The sequence below is a fragment of the Gekko japonicus genome, unplaced genomic scaffold (genome assembly GCF_001447785.1).
Source record: "Gekko japonicus isolate JY-2015 unplaced genomic scaffold, Gekko_japonicus_V1.1 scaffold2789, whole genome shotgun sequence".
NCBI classification, from domain to species: domain Eukaryota; kingdom Metazoa; phylum Chordata; class Lepidosauria; order Squamata; family Gekkonidae; genus Gekko; species Gekko japonicus.
Window position 1 is genome coordinate 124,758 of NW_015173221.1, and position 20,637 is coordinate 145,394.

At 46.1% G+C, this 20,637-nt stretch overlaps 1 protein-coding gene across 1 annotated transcript in view; it reads right to left on the reverse strand.

Moving 5' to 3' along the window:
* Positions 1-13,124: 13,124 nt before the first annotated feature.
* The window catches only part of CPPED1 (calcineurin-like phosphoesterase domain containing 1), a 67,972-nt gene continuing 60,459 nt past the window's right edge, over positions 13,125-20,637 (reverse strand). The window contains exon 3 of the mRNA XM_015422720.1: positions 13,125-14,643. Within this exon, the coding sequence (XP_015278206.1) occupies positions 14,414-14,643 (230 nt within the window). The 3' untranslated portion in view covers positions 13,125-14,413. The remainder of the gene's footprint in view (positions 14,644-20,637) is intronic.

Sequence of the window (20,637 nt, forward strand, 5' to 3'; positions counted from 1 at the left end):
CGCACAAAGAGAAAAATAAGATACAGAGTCAGGAAAACCAAAAATCCTATGGAAGAAGGTAGCACTTATTAATTCTATTTTTTAATTAAAATTTTGGATCCATATGGGTACCCCATACAGTAAACGAGAAATAACAGACACCTGAAAAAACTGGAGAACTGCCGGGACAAATTAATTACCTTTTAAATTAAAAAAAAAAACAAGTTAAAGCTGCAATCTTATTCCTAGCTAGGCTGAGAGAATGATCTCTATGAGGGCACCAACTTAAGTTGTAATGAAACAAGACTCCTAAGTATCTAAATGATTTGACCTGTTCTATTTCTTTTCTTTCTATTCTCCACTGATTACACTTCCAGGCTTTGGAAAAGACCAATATTTTTGTTTTATCAAAATTAATCGAGAGAGAATTCCGATTACAGTAAGAGTTAAACTCTAATAAAAGGCGCATCAGTCCAATCCTAGTAAAAGAAAGAATGGCTGTATCATCTGCATATAGTAAAATGAAAACTGCAGAAGAGTTCAATTTGGGGGAATGACCATCAATTTTAGCTAGGCACTGTGGGAGGTCAGAAATAAAAAGATTAAAAAGTCCAAATTTCTCTCCTTTTTAGGAGAGGGAATAAAATCTTTAAAAAAAAGAAATAAAAAGATTAAAACGGGAAGGGGCAAGTACACATCCTTGTTTAACCCCCTTAGTTACAGGAATTTTCTGAGTAAGGGACCCATTCCTATCAAATCGAATCTGGCAGTAGTTAGCCGAATGTAATTTACAGATCAAAAACAAAAGACGATCCAATCCCAAACTATAAAAAAGCAAGGATCTATTAACTGAATCAAAGGCTTTACGTAAGTCGATAAAAGCTGAGTATAGCTTGCCACCTAGAAATCTTCTCCAAAATAGTAGTTCCTTAATTCTTCTCATTTCATTTCCCCCCACCCAGGATAATAGGTTTTCAGTATCACATATGAGGATACCTTCCTGCACTGATGGAGAATGAAGCATTGGACTTACCTTGAAGGTTTCTTCTCATTGATGGATTGGAAAGTATCTTTCCCCACCCTACTTGGTAGAGGAGGAATTGGAAAGGAGAGTCACTTTGGTGTAGTGGTTAAGAGCGGCAGACTCTAATCTGGGGAATTGGGTTTGAGTCTGCACTTCTTCACATGCCGCCAGCTGGGTGACCTTGGATCAGTTAGTTCTCTCAGAGCTGTTCTTTCAGCCCCACCTACCTCACAGGGTGTCTGTTGTGGGAGAGGAAAGGGGATTGCAAACCGCTGTTCTGAGTGAAGGGTGGGCTATAAATCCAACTCCTCCTCCTCTTCTTCTTCTTGTCAAAAGGGACAGTATCAAGTTCTTCCTTGCCTATTTTTTAGCCTTACAGTATCTCCACTCAGGAGCTGCGGTGGCTCAAGTGGTTAAGACGCTGAACTGCAGGCTGGCTCCTGCCAACCTAGCAGTTGGAAAGCAAGAAATTGCAAGTAGATAAATAGGGACCACTTGGGTGGGAAGGTCACAGCGTTCCGTGCGCCTTGGTGTTTAGTCATGCTGGCCACATGACCACGGAAACGTCTTCGGACAGCGCTGGCTCTTCGGCTTTGAAACGGAGATGAGCACCGCAACCCTAGAGTTGGATTCGACTGGCTTTTGAGCAAGGGAACCTTTACCTATCTCCACTCACAGGTCTTCACGGATTGGGGATCTAGGGGTGGATCTGTCTCTATCGGAAGCTTAGCACCTTCTCAGGATAGTGGAAGCTTTTGCAAGAAATCTGCCTATGCCCTGCTCATGGAGTGAAGAGGAGGCACAGGGCATGCAGGGCTACCTTCTAATCCACCGATAAGATGAAACCTTCACGGTAATTCCAGTGTTCAGTCAATGCTTTAAGGATCTCTAATACAATCCTCTCTGGCATTTTTGTTGTAAGAATCTCTCGGCTTGAAGCTGTCTGCACTGAAACAAACGGGTTTGGCATTGGTTGGTGTTCATAGCGCAGATGGAACCAAAGGCCTACATTACGTCCTTTCATAGGGATGATAATGAACTTGTGTGTGTTTAAACAGCTTGCACGAATGTAAGAGGATACTTAGTGGAAGACGAATTCCAAAAGGGAAGCTGTGTTGCAGCGAAATAAAACAGGAGCACAACAGCACCTTAAAAAGCGAACCTCATTTATTCCAGCATAAGCTCTAATGAGTCAGACCTCACTTCATCCGATTCATCATCTGCACCAGTATGTCCTGAAAGATTAAAATGTTCCCCCAATGTTTTAGGACATACTGTTGCTGATCTAAAGGTTACTGTTCTCTTACAAAAGCACTTACAAAAGTGAGACTCCAATGCAAAGTGCCGCATTAGGATTCATCGAAAGATTCAACACTCTTCATCAAGTTTGAACAAGGACTTGGATTCCTTATTCGTTAGAAGTGTTAATAGCTCAAAATCCCACAACCTTTAGAGAGAGCTGTCACTTCCAGGAGGGCAGGGAGCTGTTCCTGTTGGCAGCAGAGGACAGGACTCGAAATAATGGGTCTAAACTAAGGGTGGGAAGGTACCGGCTGGATATTAGGGAAAACATTTTTACGGTATAAGTTGTGCAACCGTGAAATCAGCTGCCTCGGGAGGTGGTGAGCTCCCCCCCCCCACTGGCAGTCTTTAAGCAGTGGCTGGACAAACACTTGTCAGGGATGCTCTAGGCTGATCCTGCATTGGGCAGGAGGTTGGACTAGATGGCCCCTTCCAACTCTGTGACTCTATGATTCTACGTTCATTGCTTTATCATGTCTTGTATTCCATCTTTGCTTAGATGTGTATGCTGGAAGAACGTTTTTAGCCTTTAAGGTGCTATTGGACTTCTATTCAAGTTTAGGGGAAGACTCTGCAGCTTTCTGAACGGCACAAGATTTTCATTTATCAGTGTGCTGTTTGTGAAAGCACCTTCTCTTCTGGAAGTGCCTCCTCTGGTACTCATAGGAGACTGTGACCCAATAACCAGCATACATTAGGGCTGATTCCTAATACAGTTTTTCTCCTGTTGTCCAGGGTGGGGCACAGAGACATAGCCAGGAATTGGGGGGGGGGGCTAATTAAATTAAAATAACAGAGCAAGGGAGCCACAGGCGGGCTCCCTTCCAGCCCCGCTGCCACCAAGCACATGTGGAGGAGCCTCCTTCTGCCTCCCCCTGCAGGTCCACCGCTCCTTCCCCGCAAGCCTGCCTGCAGGAACCCTGCCGAGGGCCTGACTCGCCCTCCCACCACTCTCCTTTTACCGTCTCCCATATAGGGCTCCATGGCAGCCCTTCCAGCCACCAGCAGGTCTGAAGCCACCCTGGCGTGGTCCCTTTCTCTGCTGCCTACCGGCCAGGGCTCCCTTCAGGTTTGCAACTTTCTCCTCTCTCCTGGGCACAGTGACCAGGTACTGGCAGCTTCCACTCCCTTCTTCAACTCAGCGCTGCCTGCCACTGCATCTGGATGCACTGGCTGGAGTGCGGAGGCGTAAACACTCAGCCACCGTGGAACAGCCCCCGCTCCGTGGGCGTCAGGTCCCCATCCTGGCTGGCCCCTCTGGCTCAGCTGAGCTCTCGGGCGGAAGGGCCAAGTCCTTGGAGGACGGCTGCCAGGACAGGGTGAGGGTAGAGATGTAAAATTTCTGGAAATTTTGAAGCTTGGAAAAAAAACCTGTGTTTTTTTTGGAAAAAAACGGAAATTTTCGGAAAAATTGAAAAAAAATGCTACATTAGCATTTGTCTTTTCTAGATTGAAAGTCATTCTGTTACTTTAGGAACATAAAATATGACTATGGACATTTTTACTTGGCATGAAATTATCACAACTAGCATATTAAAAATATGGTGTATCCAAACAATTATTACAAACAGAATACCCACCCACATGCAAAAACAAAACTGAAACTTTTTTATTTTCTTCTGACAATCGCGCCTCCTAAAGGAAGAAATGTATCTTGTTCTTGCATTGGAGAGTTCAGTCTGTAACTTAGGACTTACTTGTCCTCAGTGCACAGAAATTACATCAATCTGATACCATATATATATATATTTTAGAAATGCTTTTGAAAATATTTGAACACCTTGTCTTAAAATATTTTATTAATCATGTTAAAATAAAACATTCCATAATCCATTTTTTTCCTTTTCTTTTTTCAATTTTTCGGAAAAAAACAAAAAGGCTTCAGGAAAAAAATGGAAAAAACCGTTTCCCCCCCAAATTTTTCCAGTTTTTTCCCGGCCCGTCACATCTCTAGGTGAGGGTGGGGGGCATTGCAGATTGGGGAGTGGGCATCACCCCCAACACCCTTTACTAATGTGAAGAAGCTCCTCCCTGGAAGCAGGCAGGGTTGCTAGCCTTTTATGGTAACTCCTGATAGGGATGGCTTCTCCCCATTCTCCCAGGTTTGGCCCTGTCGGACTAGAAGACAGATGGGTCGTTAGGCATGCTTGCAGCGGCTCCTTTTTTCTCTCCACAGACTTTTCTTCCTTCCTCCTTCCCTTCTGTCCGGCTAGGGGGAAGACACACCTTCTGCTGCCTGACGCAAAATTAGGTTCCCCTCCACTGGAGTCAGGTTCTTCCCTGGGGAAGGAAAGCCACGGCCACATCTGGGTCAGGAGCCTCCCCTATTGCTCTGCATCATGGTTGGGACTGTTGCTGCCGTGGCTTCAGCCAGCCTGCCATTTTGCCCCACACAAAGGGAATCAGCTCCGGGGCTGCACTCACCCCTTCAGTGCAGGACTGGACAAGTCCAGACAGTCCTGTGGGCTAGGGTGGTGCTTCCCCCCCCCAGCCCATAGGGAGTAAAATGTGGGAAAGGGGAAACAAGATGGCAAGTCCCAGTCAAGGCCGGCTCTACCATTAGGCCAACCTAAGCACCCGCCTGGGGCGCAGACCTCAAAGGGGCGCCACAAGCCCTCCCTCACCACCAGGATGCCACTGTCGCCGCCTCCTCCACAGCGGGCCCTTGGCGGAGGGAAAGAAGCCAGCTGCCCCCTTTCTCCGAGCCTGGGAGCACAGGTGGCTCACCTTGGCCAAAAGGCTATGGCTGCTTCTCCAGGGCGCCCACCTGGCCTCTCCCTCCTAGTGGCATTGCGTGGCCTCCATGTGTGGCTTCACTCTGCAGTTGAGCTCCCCCCTGCTCTGGCGAGTCAGCCAAGCGCTGTAACTCGAGCCCTGCCCACCCCTTGGCTAATCCCCCTCCCCCCTAGCCAGCCTTTGCAGGCTGCTCCAGTAGGCTTGTAAGTTGTTTCCGATTGCTTCGGATGACCTTCATTTTTCATTTGCCTTAATTTTCATCCCTCCCGTAATGTTTTCTGAGAATGACTGAGCGGGGGGGGGGAACTCGGGGAGGACAGGCCTGGGTGGGGGTACTCCCGAGCAGCCCCACTGAGCAGCAGAGGGCACCGCTGGCCTGGCTGAAGTCCGGTCTGCCTGTCTGGGAGCTTTAAACATGGGAAGCATTCTAATTTATGTCTCGCACTGAAAGGGTTAAAGAGTCAAAGTTGTTTGCTAGAGAAGCTGAGCAAGGAGGGGGGGCCTAAAAGAAGAAAGGCTGCTCCGCTGGGAGGGGGGAAGAAGCCTCTGAATTGCCAAAGAGAGGGAGAGCTTCTGATCCGCGAGAGGAGGGGAAAGCCTTGCAGCCGGATCCAGGGAAGGTTTACTTGCAAGTAGGTCGGGGGGGGGGTAAAGTATTAGATCTTGGAATAGCGGCATGCTGCTGACCATATCGGTTTTCCGCCACTATGTAAATAGAGTTGGGGGGGAGATGTGTATGTATACATTTTTAAAAATATGGCCCCCAGAGGAAAATCCTCTGTTGAGTCAGCTTTAGTGCCTCTATCATCCATGTGTAGTATTATTCATTTAGTACACATGGGGGGGGGGGAAGGTTCTCTTTGCCTATTTTCTTCATCCCATCATTCATAACTTTATAAACCTCTCATGTCTCTCCTTAGACATCTTTTTTTCTACCCTGAGCAGCCCAAGACTGTCCTGTGACTTAAATAGCCTTCTCAACCACACATTACCAGATCACTTTTTTTTTAATCACTTAACCTCTCAGTGAAAAGCTGAGAGACAGCTTTTGGGAAATGGATGCTGCCAGCATCTGTCTGTTTCATCCTTTAAGATGCTCAGAAACCTTTGTCTGTTCATTCCATTTGTATCCTGCCACATTGCTTTAAAAATGCTCCAAAGTCCACCGCCGGTTGTGATCCCTACTTACTGTTACACTCTTAAAAGTCCAGCACTTTGTAGAGCCTTCACATTGGCTAGATTGAACACGTTTCCGTCGAACATAGTCTTTGGCCGCTTTCATGGCACCCCGTTCTCTGAACGGACATGCAATTGTAATCAAGGTAGGGTGGAGACGATGGATCATATTTTGCTAGCTTGCCCCAACTGGAATATGGAGAGGCAGAAGTATATTATACCCATCTTGATAAAAGAAAAGCCTCCCTCCCTGTCCTGGTCAATTTCTGTTCTCTTATCTGATAAAGTTGATAATTCAGTGACCAAAGCAGTAGCCACGTTTCTGGCCCTGGTGGCAAACAAAAAAAAAGGGGAAAGGAGGGGAAAGTCCAAATCTTTCTGATTTTATGCTCTGTGTACCTGTTTGAGGATTTACTCTGTCTGACGATCCCATTTAGTGTAACACATTCATATTTGCACAATGCATCTCACTGTTTTTTTTTCTTTTTTCTTTTATGTATGAATGGTACTTTTATAAGTATATATGTGTGTACAAGTGTGCTTAAGACTTTTGGTCATGCAAGCTGAAATAAAGTTGAAAATGCTCCAAGGAAACCAACATAAAGTTAAGAAAACAAAACAAGGCAACTAGCAGCAGGGTTTCTTTACAGGGGGCCGGCAAGGAAGACCACGTGTGCTGCATTTGCATTAACTATGGTTGTGTGTGTGTGTGTGTGTGTGTGTATGTGTGACGTGCCTTCAAGTTGCTCCCAACTTTGCATTCCTCCTAAAATGCATTTTTGTTTGAAAATTGGTGGGCACACAGGGGGGCGGGGGCACCAGAAGGTATCCTCACCTAGTGTGCAAAAAAACCTGGGGCTGGCCCTGGTCCCCGTCTGGCAGATGTTGACATGCAACAGGTCCCCTTAGAAGGCAGCCTCCTCTCTAGAACAGGCTCCCTCTCCCTCCCCTGGCTTGCACTCCTCCCGGAATTTAGACTTGGGAGATCAGAGTTGGTGCTGATCACTTCAGAAAACGGTGTGAAGTGGGAAATGCAGAAAGAACTAGACAGGCTTCTGTTTCTACAACTGTGGCCAGATTCCAGGGGCCCTTTTCCTCCACTGCCCCTAAGCAGCCATATAAAAGTCATAGTAGCAACCAATGCTCCCTCTAAGCTGCGGAGTCTTGTGAGCAAAAATTCTACTTTGTGAGCTACTGGCATTAAAGTTGTGAGCGAGTCATTTGGCTACTCCATCAATTAGTTTGCTCTGGAGCCATCCTTCCTGAGACAAAAATGTGTGAGCCGAAGGCTAAAAAAACTGTGAGCTAGCTCACCCTAACTCAGCTTAGAGGGAACACTGGTAGCCACAAGCACTTAGCCAGGAGCAGACACCAGTCTCCTGCCAGATCTGAGACAGGATTCAAAGAGAGAGAGAGAAAAAAAGATTTTCATAGTCCCTCCATCTTGGCTTAGAGCATCTCAAAGCAGCAATGATCATTTCATCCAGAAGCCCCTACTTGGCCCAGTTTCAGAAGTCTCAGCATCGTCCAACTCTTCTCTGTCTAGGGAGGATGGGGGAGCTTCCCGAGGAAGAGGAACCCGTAGTCACCACTGTGCAAACTTGTCTTTTTCCTCAAGAGGTTCTTCATATCCTGGAAATTACAGTGAAAAAAAGAAGCAGACAAGCCTGGCCCAGCAGCACATCTAGCCAGCGCAGCCAGCGCTTCTGGCATTCCGTTCCTTTCCATGTTCGACAAAGTTGTGAAAATGGAACGGGAGACGACAGCTGGACCTAAGGCCGGATCATTTCCTGCTTCTATTTGCTGGTTGATGCACCCAAGGCAGATGCTCCACTGGCTGACCTAAGCAAGCAGAAGCAGACTGTCTTCCCAGGGATCTATGTGATGAAGATGGACTTGGCTGTACGCAAACACTTTGAGGCCTCAGCAACCACACTCCAGGCCTTGACGGTGGACTCCTGGTTTCCCAGAGCGATCTACTTATTGGGCATCTGAGCGCTCAGGAGCAAAAAAGACATCCCCTAGCTGCTGCTTCTCAGCCAGTGTGTCTCTGGACGCCTTTCAAATGTTGGCCAGAGCAATGGTGCTGACTATAACCACCCAGTGCAACACTTGGCTCTGCTCCTGGGGTATAGACCTTATATCACAGACCTGAGTGGTTAGTGTCCCAGTCCATGGAGTCAACCAATGCTCCCTCTAAGCTGTGGAGTCCTGTGAGCAAAAATTCTACTTTGTGAGCTACTGGCATTAAAGTTGTGAGCGAGTCATTTGGCTACTCCATCAATTAGTTTGCTCTGGAGCCATCCTTCCTGAGACAAAAATGTGTGAGCCGAAGGCTAAAAAAACTGTGAGCTAGCTCACCCTAACTCAGCTTAGAGGGAACCCTTCCTGAGCCAAGACAAAAATGTGTGAGCCGGAGACTAAAAAACTCACACTAACTCAGCTTAGAGGGAACACTGGAGTCAACCCGTTTGGTGATGCCATCAAGTACTACCTGGTGAACTCATCTCAATTCTACTAACAGCAGCTAAAGTGGTTATAGCAAGTAGCTGGAAGTCCCCTAACAAGCCGTCACTTTCCTCATGGCGTTTGAAAATATGGGATTACTATATCATGGATAAATTGTCTGATGTAACAGCCGCAAACAATGTTTTTTATAAGAAATCCAATCTCTATACGAAATGGTTTCCTTTCTTAGAATTCATATTCAATACTGATCCTTCCAAATTTACTGTTCCTTCAAAGTATTATGAAGTTTTTCATCGTATGTAACCTAATTAGCAGTTTTTAACTGACACCTTATGGTTAAGCCTTGTTCTATGTTATTTAAATGTTAAATGATTGTATGTTCACTGTTGTTTTACAAAATAAAAAAAAGAACTACCTGGTGGAGGATAAGGACAAAAAGGAGATTCTTCCCTCACTTAAGAATGAAGGTAAGCCCAAAAGGAGATTCCACTCCTTTCATGAAGCCTGATAGGGCACCCACTTGCAGTCATTCCAGATCATTTATGAACAAATTAAATAGCAATGGTCAGCAACTGCTTACTTCCCTCAACTGAGAGAACTGCCCATTTACTCCTTCTCTGTGCTACCTCTCATTTAACCAGTTTTGAATCCATAAGACGACATGTCCTCTTATCCCATGACTTACTCAGGAGTCTTTGGGGATGTGCCTTGACAAAAAGTATTTTGAAAGTCCAAGCATATAATGGACTACTGGACCACCTGTGTTCATTTTCTCAAAACCCCAAAGGGTCGGTAGGGCAAATATAGAAACACAGAGCTGGAAGGGACCCAAGGGTCATCTAGTCCAACCCCCTTGGCACAATGCAGGAAATTCAGTCCCCCCCCCCCCACCCCAACTGACCCCAGAGGAGGGAAAAAATCCTCCAGGATCCCTGAGCCAATCTAGCCCAGAGGAAAATAACTTCTTGACCAGAACATGGCAGTTGGCATTACCGTGAGCATGTACGAAAGGGCCATAAGAATTGCACTGGCTCATCCCTTCCTGCTCTCCCTCACAATCCGCCTAAATTCCTAAAGTCATAGTGAGTCATAGAATCAACATTGCTGTCAGATGGCCATCTAGCCTCTGCTTAAAACCCCCCAAAGGAGGAGAGCCCACCACCTCCTTAGGAAGCCTCTTCCACTGAGAAACCGCTCTGTCATGAAGTTTTTCCTAATGTTTAGCCAAAGGCTCTTTTAAATTCAATCTGCTGGTGCTGGCCCAACCTTCTGGGGCAACAAAAAGCAACTTTGCTCCATCCTTTATATGACAGCCATTCAAACACTTGAAGGTGGCTATAATATAATCTCTCAGTCATCTCCTCTCCAAGCTAAACATACCCAGCTCCTTCAACCTTTCCTCATAGGACTTGGTCTCCAGATCTCTACCATCTTTGTTGCCCTCCACTGGACATGTTCCAGCTTGTCAACATCCTTCTTAAACTGCAATGCCTCAAAGTGAACACAATGCTCCCAGTGAAGTCCAAACATCACTTCCCATGATCTGAGCACTGTTCTTCTGTGGATGCAGCCCAAAATCACATTTACCTTTTTAGCTACCACATCACATCGCTGACTCATGTTTAGTGTATAGTCTACTAAGATCCCTAGATGCATTTTGCATGTGCTATTACCAAGACAAGTCTTCCCCATCCTATAATGCATTTGATTTTTCCATCCTAAATGCAGAACTTTACATTTATCTCTATTGAAATTCACAGTTTTAGCCCAATTTTCTAGTCTGTCAAGATAGACAGGTTGCTTACCTGTAACTGGTGATCTTCGAGTGGTCATCTGTGCATTCACACCTCTGGGCTATAGTGTGCCTGCGCCAACCTCGATCAGTATTTATTAGAAAGCGAAAGGGATTTTTGCACCCGCTCCCCAGTCATGCGCTGGCCCCACTGTGCATGAATAGGGGAGGGGCACGACAATCCCGCCAGTTCCTTCTGACCGCTGCCATCAGTCTCAGAGCAAAGAACAAAAGGACCGAAAGCAGAGGGGAAGGAGGGCGGGTGGTGTGACTGCACAGATGACCACTTGAAGATCACCAGTTACAGGTAAGCAACCTGTCTATCTTCTTCATGGTCTCTGTGCATCACACCTCTGGGAGATTAAAAAGCAAAAAAAACAAGCCTACCTGGAGGAGGGAGCTGAAGGTCCTAGATTTGCGCTGCCTGTAACACTGTCCGTCCCACAGCAGAACGCTGATGAAGACGCACATCCAGGGCATAATGCTTCACAAACGGGTGAGAAGTAGCCCAGGTTGCAGCTCGACAAATGTCACTGAGAGACGAACCTCTCAGGAAGACTGTAGACGTAGCTACTGCCCGGGTAGAATGTGCTCGGAGCGGAGCCGGAAGTGGTCTTTTGGCCAGCAAGTAGCACAGTTTAATTGTCTCCACAATCCACTTGGATAGACACTGCGAAGAGAGCTTCCTGCTTCGCAAAGGCGTGTTATAGGAGACAAACAAGGCTGGTGACTGCCAGAAGGGCCTTGTCCTATCTAGGTAGAACAGTAGGGCTCTTTTTACATCCAATGTGTGAAGATTACGTTCTTCGTCACTCGCAGGGGACAGGAAGAATGCTGGAAGAACAATGTCAGCTTGCAAATGGAACTCAGAAACAACCTTGGGCAGGAAAGAGACATCCGGGGCCAAGGTGACACCATCATGATGAAAAACTAAGTATGGTGAATTGCAATGGAGTGCAGACAACTCGCTCACTCATCTTGCTGAGGTAATAGCTACCAAAAAGGCAGTCTTCCATGAGAGAAGATGTAGACTAGACGTGGCCATGGGATCAAATGGTCTGCCCATCAGCTTGGACAGCACTAAAGGTAAGTCCCAGGAGGTGGTAGGGCCACGAACTGGAGGGAAGAGGTGAGCAAGGAACTTCAGGAACTGTTTCGTTTGTGGGTGAGAAAAAACAGAATAGCCATCCACCATAGGATGATTAGCGAAGATCGCGGCCAGGTAAACTTTCAATGAGGCACAACTAAGACCCAAGTCTAAGCGGGACAATATGAATCCAAAAACTGCGACCAAGGTCGTAGGAGGCAGAGGTAAACCTAACGACTCAAGGTAAGTTAAAAATATCTTTCATTTCCCATCATAGGAAGCCCGTGTAGCCGGTTTGCGACAGTTCAATAGAACATGATCTATCCTGCTTTTAAGCTGTGCTAGGGGATCCTCCACGCCGTGAGTTTGAGGTGTGGAACATCGTGGTGGAGCACTTGACCCCCCTGAGCCAGGAGGAGATCTGGTGCTGGAGGAAGGTGCACGAAGGAACCTTGGGACATGCGGAGTAGCGGCCACCATGGGGTCATGAGGATGCACCGGGGTTGCTCTTTCATGATCTTGCTCAGCACTTTGGTAAGCAGAGGGATTGGTGGGGACAGGTACACGTGCCTGTGGGACCAAGGGTAAAGGAGACCATCTCCCAGAGATAGAGGGTCCCGTCCCGCCCTGGTACAGAACAGGTGACATTTTGCATTTTGACGCGTTGCAAACACATCTATTTCTGGGTGACCCCATCTGTCGAAAACTGGTTGGAGATACTCCCAGTTGAGTTCCTACACGTGAAGGGATGCTCCTCCCCTGCTCAGAAAGTCTGCTTGCATGTTGAGTGACCCGGGCAGGTGAGCCGCGAGGAGGAACACGCCCCATGATTGGCATTTGGCCCAAATCTCCAAGGCTAGTCAGCAGAGTTCCCTGGACACTGTTCCCCCTTGCCGATTCAGGTAGCACAAGGCAGTAGTGTTGTCGGTTAGGACTGCTACCGTGTGGTGAGCCATGAGGTGGCGAAAAGATCTGAGGGCATATTGGATGGCCAACAGTTCCAAAAAGTTGATGTGCTTCTGGGCTCCCCATCCCCATAGGGATGCATCCATGGTGAGGGTCATTTTGGGGCTGGGTGTATGATATGGGGCTCCCTGAAGAAGGTTGCCTGGAGTTTCTCACCACTTCAGGGAAGCCAGCACTTGTGCAGGGAATACAAACCATTGAGATTGAGGCTGCCATTGTGGATGGAACCTCTTGAGAAACCACAGCTGAAATGGTCTCATCCGTAGTCTGGCGAAGACAAGTACCGCTGGCGAAGACAAGGCCCTAGGAGTCGTTGAATCTGTTTTGCTGATGCATCTCCCTGTTTCTTCACTAGGCCGATGAGAGTGATAATGCCATTCGCTCTCTTGGGATGAAGAAAGTGTCAGGACCCACAGTCAAGCAACTGAGTACACGCTTCTTCAAAGGTTATACTTTTATTGCCAGTACAATGGTAGCATGAGCATAGTCACTGTTAGGAATAAGGAACCCCTAGACTCAGGGAGTGATATAGTAGATTCAAAAGCAACCCTCCCCCCACTACGGGCCAATCGGCCTGACTCCCGCAAGCGGGAACAAGTACCTGGGCCGTTAGCACTAAAAGCTGGGAACCGAAAGCAGTCTCACGGATGAGTTATGTGGAGACACTACATCTGCAGCCTACAAGGTCAGAGATAAGGAGAGGAGAAGCGCAGGGAAAGGAATGCAACTCAGGCTGGTACACAGGACAGGGAGGGGGTCCAGGAGGGGCCCCTTAACCTTATGGCAGCATAGCTGACATTCTGCCCACCCAAAGAGCAACCTCCTGCCCAGTCTGGGAGACATCCCGGTCATTCCGGGAGACTTCCCGGTTTCTCCGGGAGTCTCCGGTGAAAGTCACGCAAGAGCTTAGGGGCCCAAATATCCCCTACTTCCACCCATTCACGGTGCTGGGGTCCAAATTCCAACCATTCAAGTAGATAAAACAGTTTGCCATGTTTGAGTTTAGAGTCCAGGATCTTAACTGTTTTGTCACCTCCTTTATTTCCTTCTCCATCTCAAGATCAGCCTCTAATGTTTGATCAGGTGGCTGATAGTACTACCCCTCTGATAAGTAACCCTTATGGCCCATATTGCTTCTGTTGGGAAGTTCATTCCCCTAATATTTTCTAAGTTATTTGATTCTATGTCCTCTTTGATATACAACACATCTCCCTTCATGTCCTGGCTACAGAGCTTATACAGGGGATGACCACATTCCATTGATTTCCCCTATTCTGCTATGCTTCTGAGACACCTACTATATCCTGTTCCCCCATCTTGAGTTGGAGTCACTTGCAAACACACACAAGCAGACACACACTTTGCCTCTTGCACCAATTCAAGCTCAGCTATTCAAAAGCCATGGGATGCAAGCCCCCAGGAAATCCAGGAGGCTGTTTGGCATATCCAGTATTGGCTTTGAATTAGGTGGCAAACTACTATATCATTAAATATCATTCTTGGGTCCCTATAACTTTTCGTATCTTGAGTTGTCATCCATGCAGAACCTTCCATCTTCATTCATGAATCCGTTTACTCTACTATAAAAGCTACCCAGTCCAAGGATGGGACAGTCTTAAAATTTCTTTTAATTACAAAATCAATAGCATTGTCATTACTTTTATTGTACAACTGAAGATTTATACACACTGTAGAAGTGCAGCTAAACTCTCACTGCTTGGCTTTCTATATCAGTGTTTAGGGTGACAGGTACTGACTGGTTGGTTAGTTCTAAAGATATGAAACAGCAGAAGCAGAAAGGTGAGGCAGGGTGGAGGCACACATCTGAATTACCCTGCCTAGACTGGATTAGTCAAATATGTTTGACACAGGAAGAAAAGGACTAATTTTGCTTAAGCAAATCCATAAGATCTTTCTCTATCCCTTGATTGTTCAGCTTATCTAAACTGTAGTATCTGTGAACAATCTTTTCAGCAGTGACAACCACCACCCTCAGACCATGGGTGTCTTCTCCCAGCTGGCATCCTATAGCAGACGAAACAACCATCTCAAGATCTTTGTAGGACCCTCCAGCATTCCGATGGTAATGTCCAGAAAACACTGCTTTAATACCTGTGATTAAAAAAAAAAAGTTAATTATTACCTATCATGCATTCTTGATCGAGAGATTATTTTTTAACTTTACTTTTCATTTATAGTATCACCATGTGACCCCCAATTCAGTGTTGGCAAGGCAATTCAACAGTCTTTAAAATTTACATTAGACACTTGTAACAAGTAGTATCTATTATCTACATACCGTATATCTATAATCTATATATATAATATCCATTTGTGGGCCAATCTGCAGGTCTAAATATTCTAATTTGCATCCACAATGACAGCCCCACCTACCTCTGAGTGAAGGGTGGGGTATAAATCCAATCTCCTCTTATTCAGAAAGGAGATTTTTCTCCAAACGTGGGGCACCCCCCCTTGAGTTTAAAAAACACAGGGGTCATTTCCTGCAGGAGCGCACAGGAGCGGAGCTCCGGCAGTAAAGAGCCCAGGGGGCGGGCACATGCAACAAGCCCCACCCCCTGCTCCCAGCAGCCCTCAGTCAGAGCAAGAAGCAGCCAGGTAAGCTGCAGAGCCCCCCAGTCCAAAACAGTCCAGTGGCACCTTTAAGACCAAGGTTTATTCAGGTACCAGCTCTCCCTCCTCCGTGAGGACAGATCTGCATGTCGTTCCCCACCGCATAGCTAGGAATCCAAAACAGTCCAGTGGAGCCTGAGCGGTGGGTGCTGCCTTCTGACACACTTCCGGTGATGCCAGGGGGTGTGGCATAATAAGATATGCTAATGAATTATGCTAGTGAGCTCCTGCACCTTTTTTCCTACGAAATCACCCCAGAAAAAACACATTGGGGGAGTTTAGCCCCATAGAACAAAAGCACTGTCTGCATAAATGCCTCCTTCAGGCAGCAAGGATGGTGGGAGGGGGGTAGTCAGAAGCAGCAGTGATTGGTAGGAAGAAGCTGTGGCAGGCACAGTGATGGGAGGGTGGGAGCTGCACCAGGCCTGACACTGATGAGGGGCTGGCTGGGAGACGCATGGCACCAGTGATGGCAGCAGCAATTGGGGAGGGTGAACCACAGCGGGCCAAGCACTAGAGGCTGGGAGCCGTGCCCAGCCCAACACCAATGATGGTGGGGGTGCGGAAGTCACAGCAGCCCTGCGATGACAGCAGTGTCTGTGGAGGAAGAAACCGCAGTATACCTGTCAGTGGTGAGGGTCAGGGGAAGAAGAGAACTAAGAGGAGAAGAGGGCGGAACAGAAAGAGAATGTATGCTTTGCGATGATGTGGGGCTGTTAAACTTGACAGGTGAAATCATCATCATCATCATCATCATCATCATCATCATCATCATCATCATCATCATCATCATCATCATCTTTCGATTTATTGATCGCTCAATCTTTGCAGAGCTGCCGGCTCTGAGCGATTTACAGTTACTCGTGTGTTGACACGGGACTAACAATGATGGGGGTAAGGGAGGACAACATATATCATTTTAAATCACACACACTTCGCAGTCGACAGGGAGTTTGGTCAGCTGTAAGCATCAGACGTGTTCCAGCAGCGTGTCAAAAGTCCCCAACCTGCTTGGGGAGCATCCGCTGGCTGCGCGTTCCCTAAATTCTTGCCTTTCGATGTCAAGAAATCTTTGTTTAATAATTGTTTATCTGAAAAGGGGGCTAAATAATCCGGGGATATTCCCATTGTAGAGAGTTTCTCCTCTACATATCTAAGCCATGGATGGGACTCAGTTAACATGTGAGTAATAATACTTTTAGCTTTAGCATGGAAATGAAGTTTAAGCCAGAACTGAGTTGTTCTCAGCCATGCTCTGGTCAATAGAAGCCTTTGATTGGTTTCTAAGCATAAAGTCTGCATTAGGAAAGACGAGGCTTGAATAGCCAACTGATGCATCTTAGTATTTTCCCGTATTTCCATGATGTTTTGTGCTTTCATGCCAATAAAGGTTTTGTGTGTGTGTAGAAAAAGAATGATGGATTGGGAAGGCAGAATGAGAGAGAAAGGAATAATGACGAGATGGGGCAGAAAGAGAATGATGGGTTGGGGCAGGAGAGGATCCGATGCGGCGGGGGAGGAAAGAGAGTGATGTGGTAGGGAAAAGAAAAAAGAGAGTGATGGAGCTGGGGAGGCAGAGAGAGTGATGGGATAGGGATAGAAAGAGATAAAAGAATAGTGATGTGGTGGGGGGAGAAAGAGAGAATGATGGGTTGGGAGCAGAAATAGAAAGTGACAAGCTCCATGGGACAGCATTTGAATCCTATGCTGCCCCCTTCTGCTGGATTACATCTGCACAGCCAGCAATGTTCCCTCTAAGATGTGGGGTCTTGTGAGCAAAAATTCTACTCTGTGAGCTCCTGGCATTAAAGTCGTGAGCGAGCGATTTGGCTGCTGCATGAATTAGTCTGCACTGGAGCCCTCCTTCCTGAGCCAAGACAAAAACGTGTGAGCCGGGGGCTAAAAAACTGTGAGCTAGCTCACACCAGTGTTCTTTCTAAGCTGAGTTAGTGTGAGCTAGCTCACCGTTTTTTAGCCTCCGGCTCACACGTTTTTGTCTCAGCTCAGGAAGGAGGGCTCCGGAGCAAACTAATTTATGCAGTAACCAAATCACCTGCTCACAACTTTAATGCCAGTAGCTCACAAAGTAAAATTTTTGCTCACAGGACTCCACAGCTTAGAGGGAACATTGGCTCACACTAACTCAGCTTAGAGGGAACCCTGACAGCCAGATGTTGACACTGGCAGAGGCAGGGAACTTTGTAATCCAGCTGCTGTATATACAGTCCACCAAAACATTCTGGGTCTATCTCAGGGTCTCACAGTCAATGTGATGGGAAGTGGTACAGTAAAGGAGGTCGTAGAGGCAAAGGCCACAGAGCTGATAAATGGGACCCAATTGTTAAGGTAGGTGAAACATGTGCCGGGGTGGGTGGGGGTGGGGGTTCTGGACTGTGTGCTTTCCAGGACATCTGCTTGGTCACTATATAATGCAGGATGCTGGGCTAGAGGGACCATTGGCCTGAGGAACTGTGACACCAGACTACTTACAGCTTTAAGAAAGGGGCAGGTTTCTTCCTCTTAGGTCACCTGGTGCTTGGAAATGGGAGAGTATCTTCTCTCATTCCTGTGTTCAGTTTATATACTTCATTTCCTCTTTGCCATGGATTATGCCATGAACATATTTGCAAAAAAGTTTTTTTTTGTTATGTTTAAACATTAGGGAAAACTTCCTGACAGTTAGAGCAGTCCCTCATTGGAACAGGCTTCCTTGCGAGGTGGTGGGCTCTCCGTCTTTGGAGGTTTTCAAACAGAGGCTAGATGGCCATCTGACAGCAGTGCTGATTCTGTGAACTTAGGCAGATCCTGAGAGGGAGGGCAGGGAGGGTTGCCTCAGTGCTTCGTTCTTGTGGCCCTTTCTTGCGCGCCCAGGGAAATGCTGATTGCCACTTTGGGGAGAGGAAGCAATTTTCTCCAGGCCAACTTGGCCAGGGATCCTTGGAGAGCCCCCCCCCCCTTTCTGGCATAGAGCTGGGGTCACTGAGGGCATGGGGGGGGAGGTATTTGTGAATTTCCTGCATTGTATAGGGGGTTAGACTAGATGACCCTGGAAGTCCCTTCCAATTCTATGATTCTATGTTTTTGCTGTCACATGGCTGGTCTGTTAAAATCTCAGTTGTTGATTTAGTTTTGGCAATATCTCATTAGGTTAATTGGATTTTAAATCTATTTGTCAGCCACCTTGGAGGCCTGCTGTCAAGCAGAAAGGTTTCCTGTATGTGGTTGTACTCCGTAGGACAGCCTACAGAGAAATCGGGACCATTAACATCTACCAGTTGGAAAGCTGTCTCCGAGGGTCCTGATTAACAACAAAGAGTGATACTTAGTCCATGTAAAAGTTTTTTAAATGTGGATGTTCAGTGCTTTGGTTAGGCATGTTGTAATTTTAACAGAAACATTGTATGGTGTGTATTATAAAAAATTAAACCACTGAGAAAGGCCTCACGGCTGAAATGCATTTGGTTTACATGTATTTTATGTTATTTATAACTTTACCTGGGAGGTTTAATTAAAAAAAAAACCCTGGCTGATTGTATATGTTCTTGTTGCAATGACAGACTTGAAACTTTAATGCACATTATATATGACTGCGGGGCATATAGCCACTTTCATGATATTCTCCCACTCTCTACAACTGCTGAAGAACCTCCTAGAAAGTAGGTGCCCTGAGATTACAACTAAACTTGCCAAATTTGGCTGGTTAGCTGTAAGGACTAGAAAGCTGCTAGTGAAAGGCGAATATACGTAACTTGTTATAGGATGTAACATGGTTTACTTGCATGCGCTATATGATATTTTCATTTTATATATTTCATTTATGCTTGTGGTTTTATGAATTCTAACAAATTTAGTTCGACTGCTGTATTAGAGTGCTGGCTTTTTGCTGTGAATAAATGTGTTTTGTTTGTTTATAACTGTACCTAGTGATAGGAAAGATGCTTGTAAGTCTGTGACATCCCCATGGGTATAAGTGCAATTTTACTAAAAGGATTTTCTTACTCTAGGGGAGAGCAGCTCTCAAAAGAGTTCTGTCAGCCCTGCCTACCTCACAGGGTGTCTGTTGTGGGGAGGGGAAGGGAAAGGAGTTTGTAAGCCGCTCTGAGACTCCAAGTGAAAGGCAGGGTATAAATCCAATCTCTTCTTCATATGTGTAACCAAAATTGATGGATTTTTCACCCAGTTTTAAATCTTTACAATTAATTTTTTGTGATTTAATATTATTTTAGCCTTTTTGTGTATTACCATATACAAGTTTTTTCTTGGGTTTTTTTCAACCTTTTTGGTTATGTGGTTTGTTCTGGGTTGAAATCCCCACCCTGTTTTTGTCTGTTTTGCTGTCAAGCAGAAAGGTAGCATACAAATATTTAATTCTTTAAAAAAAAAATACTAGAAACAACACCTTCTCCATCTGGGTTTCACAGATATGACACATAACCTATATTTATTTATTTTTGTCTTCAGCTCTGCTGAGGATATTCAGGCTTCCATTGGCAGAGGAGAAATGAAAGACTATTCGAACACAAGGCAGAAGACCCATGACATGAGCCAAAAGACATCCACTAGACATTCAAAACTACTGTCTTTCAAAACTTGAAATGCTGACAAAATTACACTGCTTGCAATACATGTTTATATTGTAATGTGGGCATTTTACCACCAATCTAAATAAAACAGGAGTCCAGTAGCATGTTAAAGACTAATAAAAGGTATTCCACCATAATCTTTCATGAGTCACTGTCAATCTAGTATTCCAACCAGGGCTATTTTGGGGCAGGAACAGAGTTCCGGCTGGCTTCAGAGTTGGCCACGCCAACTGCAGCCAAAACCTCTGCGTGCGTGGCTACAGAGGGAAGGCCTGGAGAGTGACCCCCCCGGTGACTCTAAGACGGGCGGGCGGGCATGGAAGTGTGACCTAATATGCTAATGAGCTGTGCTGTCATGGCCTAATATGCTAATGAGTTTCTGCTATTGGGTGTGGCTTATTATGCTAATGAGTTCCTGCTGGGCTTTTTTTACCAAAAAAAAAAGCCCTGATTCTGACCAAAACAATCTCTCTTTGATTGCTCCTGGAGGAAGCTTATAAATATTGGGTCAAATGTTATTTCAGCGGGGAGGTGGGGGTGTTTCCATCACTCTGCAAAATTCTTGCCAGTGGGAAGAATGGTTAGCCATTGTCACAGGTATGGCAGGAGGATTTGATTGTATAAACCATACTCCCCAGCTCCATTAGTGAACAAAACAGCTTAGCACACAATAGGATCCACTTGTTCTTCAAGGTACTGCCTAAATAAACCAACAGGAGGTGCCTTCTAAAATGCTGCGACTTATGCAAACAATAGCTTGATTTGCCAGTGCTGGTCAATGTTCCCTGTAAGCTGTGGAGTCTTATGAGCAAAAATTCTACTTTGTGAGCTACTGGCATGAAAGCTGTGAGTGAGCGATTTGGCTACTTCATAAATTAGTTTGCTCTGG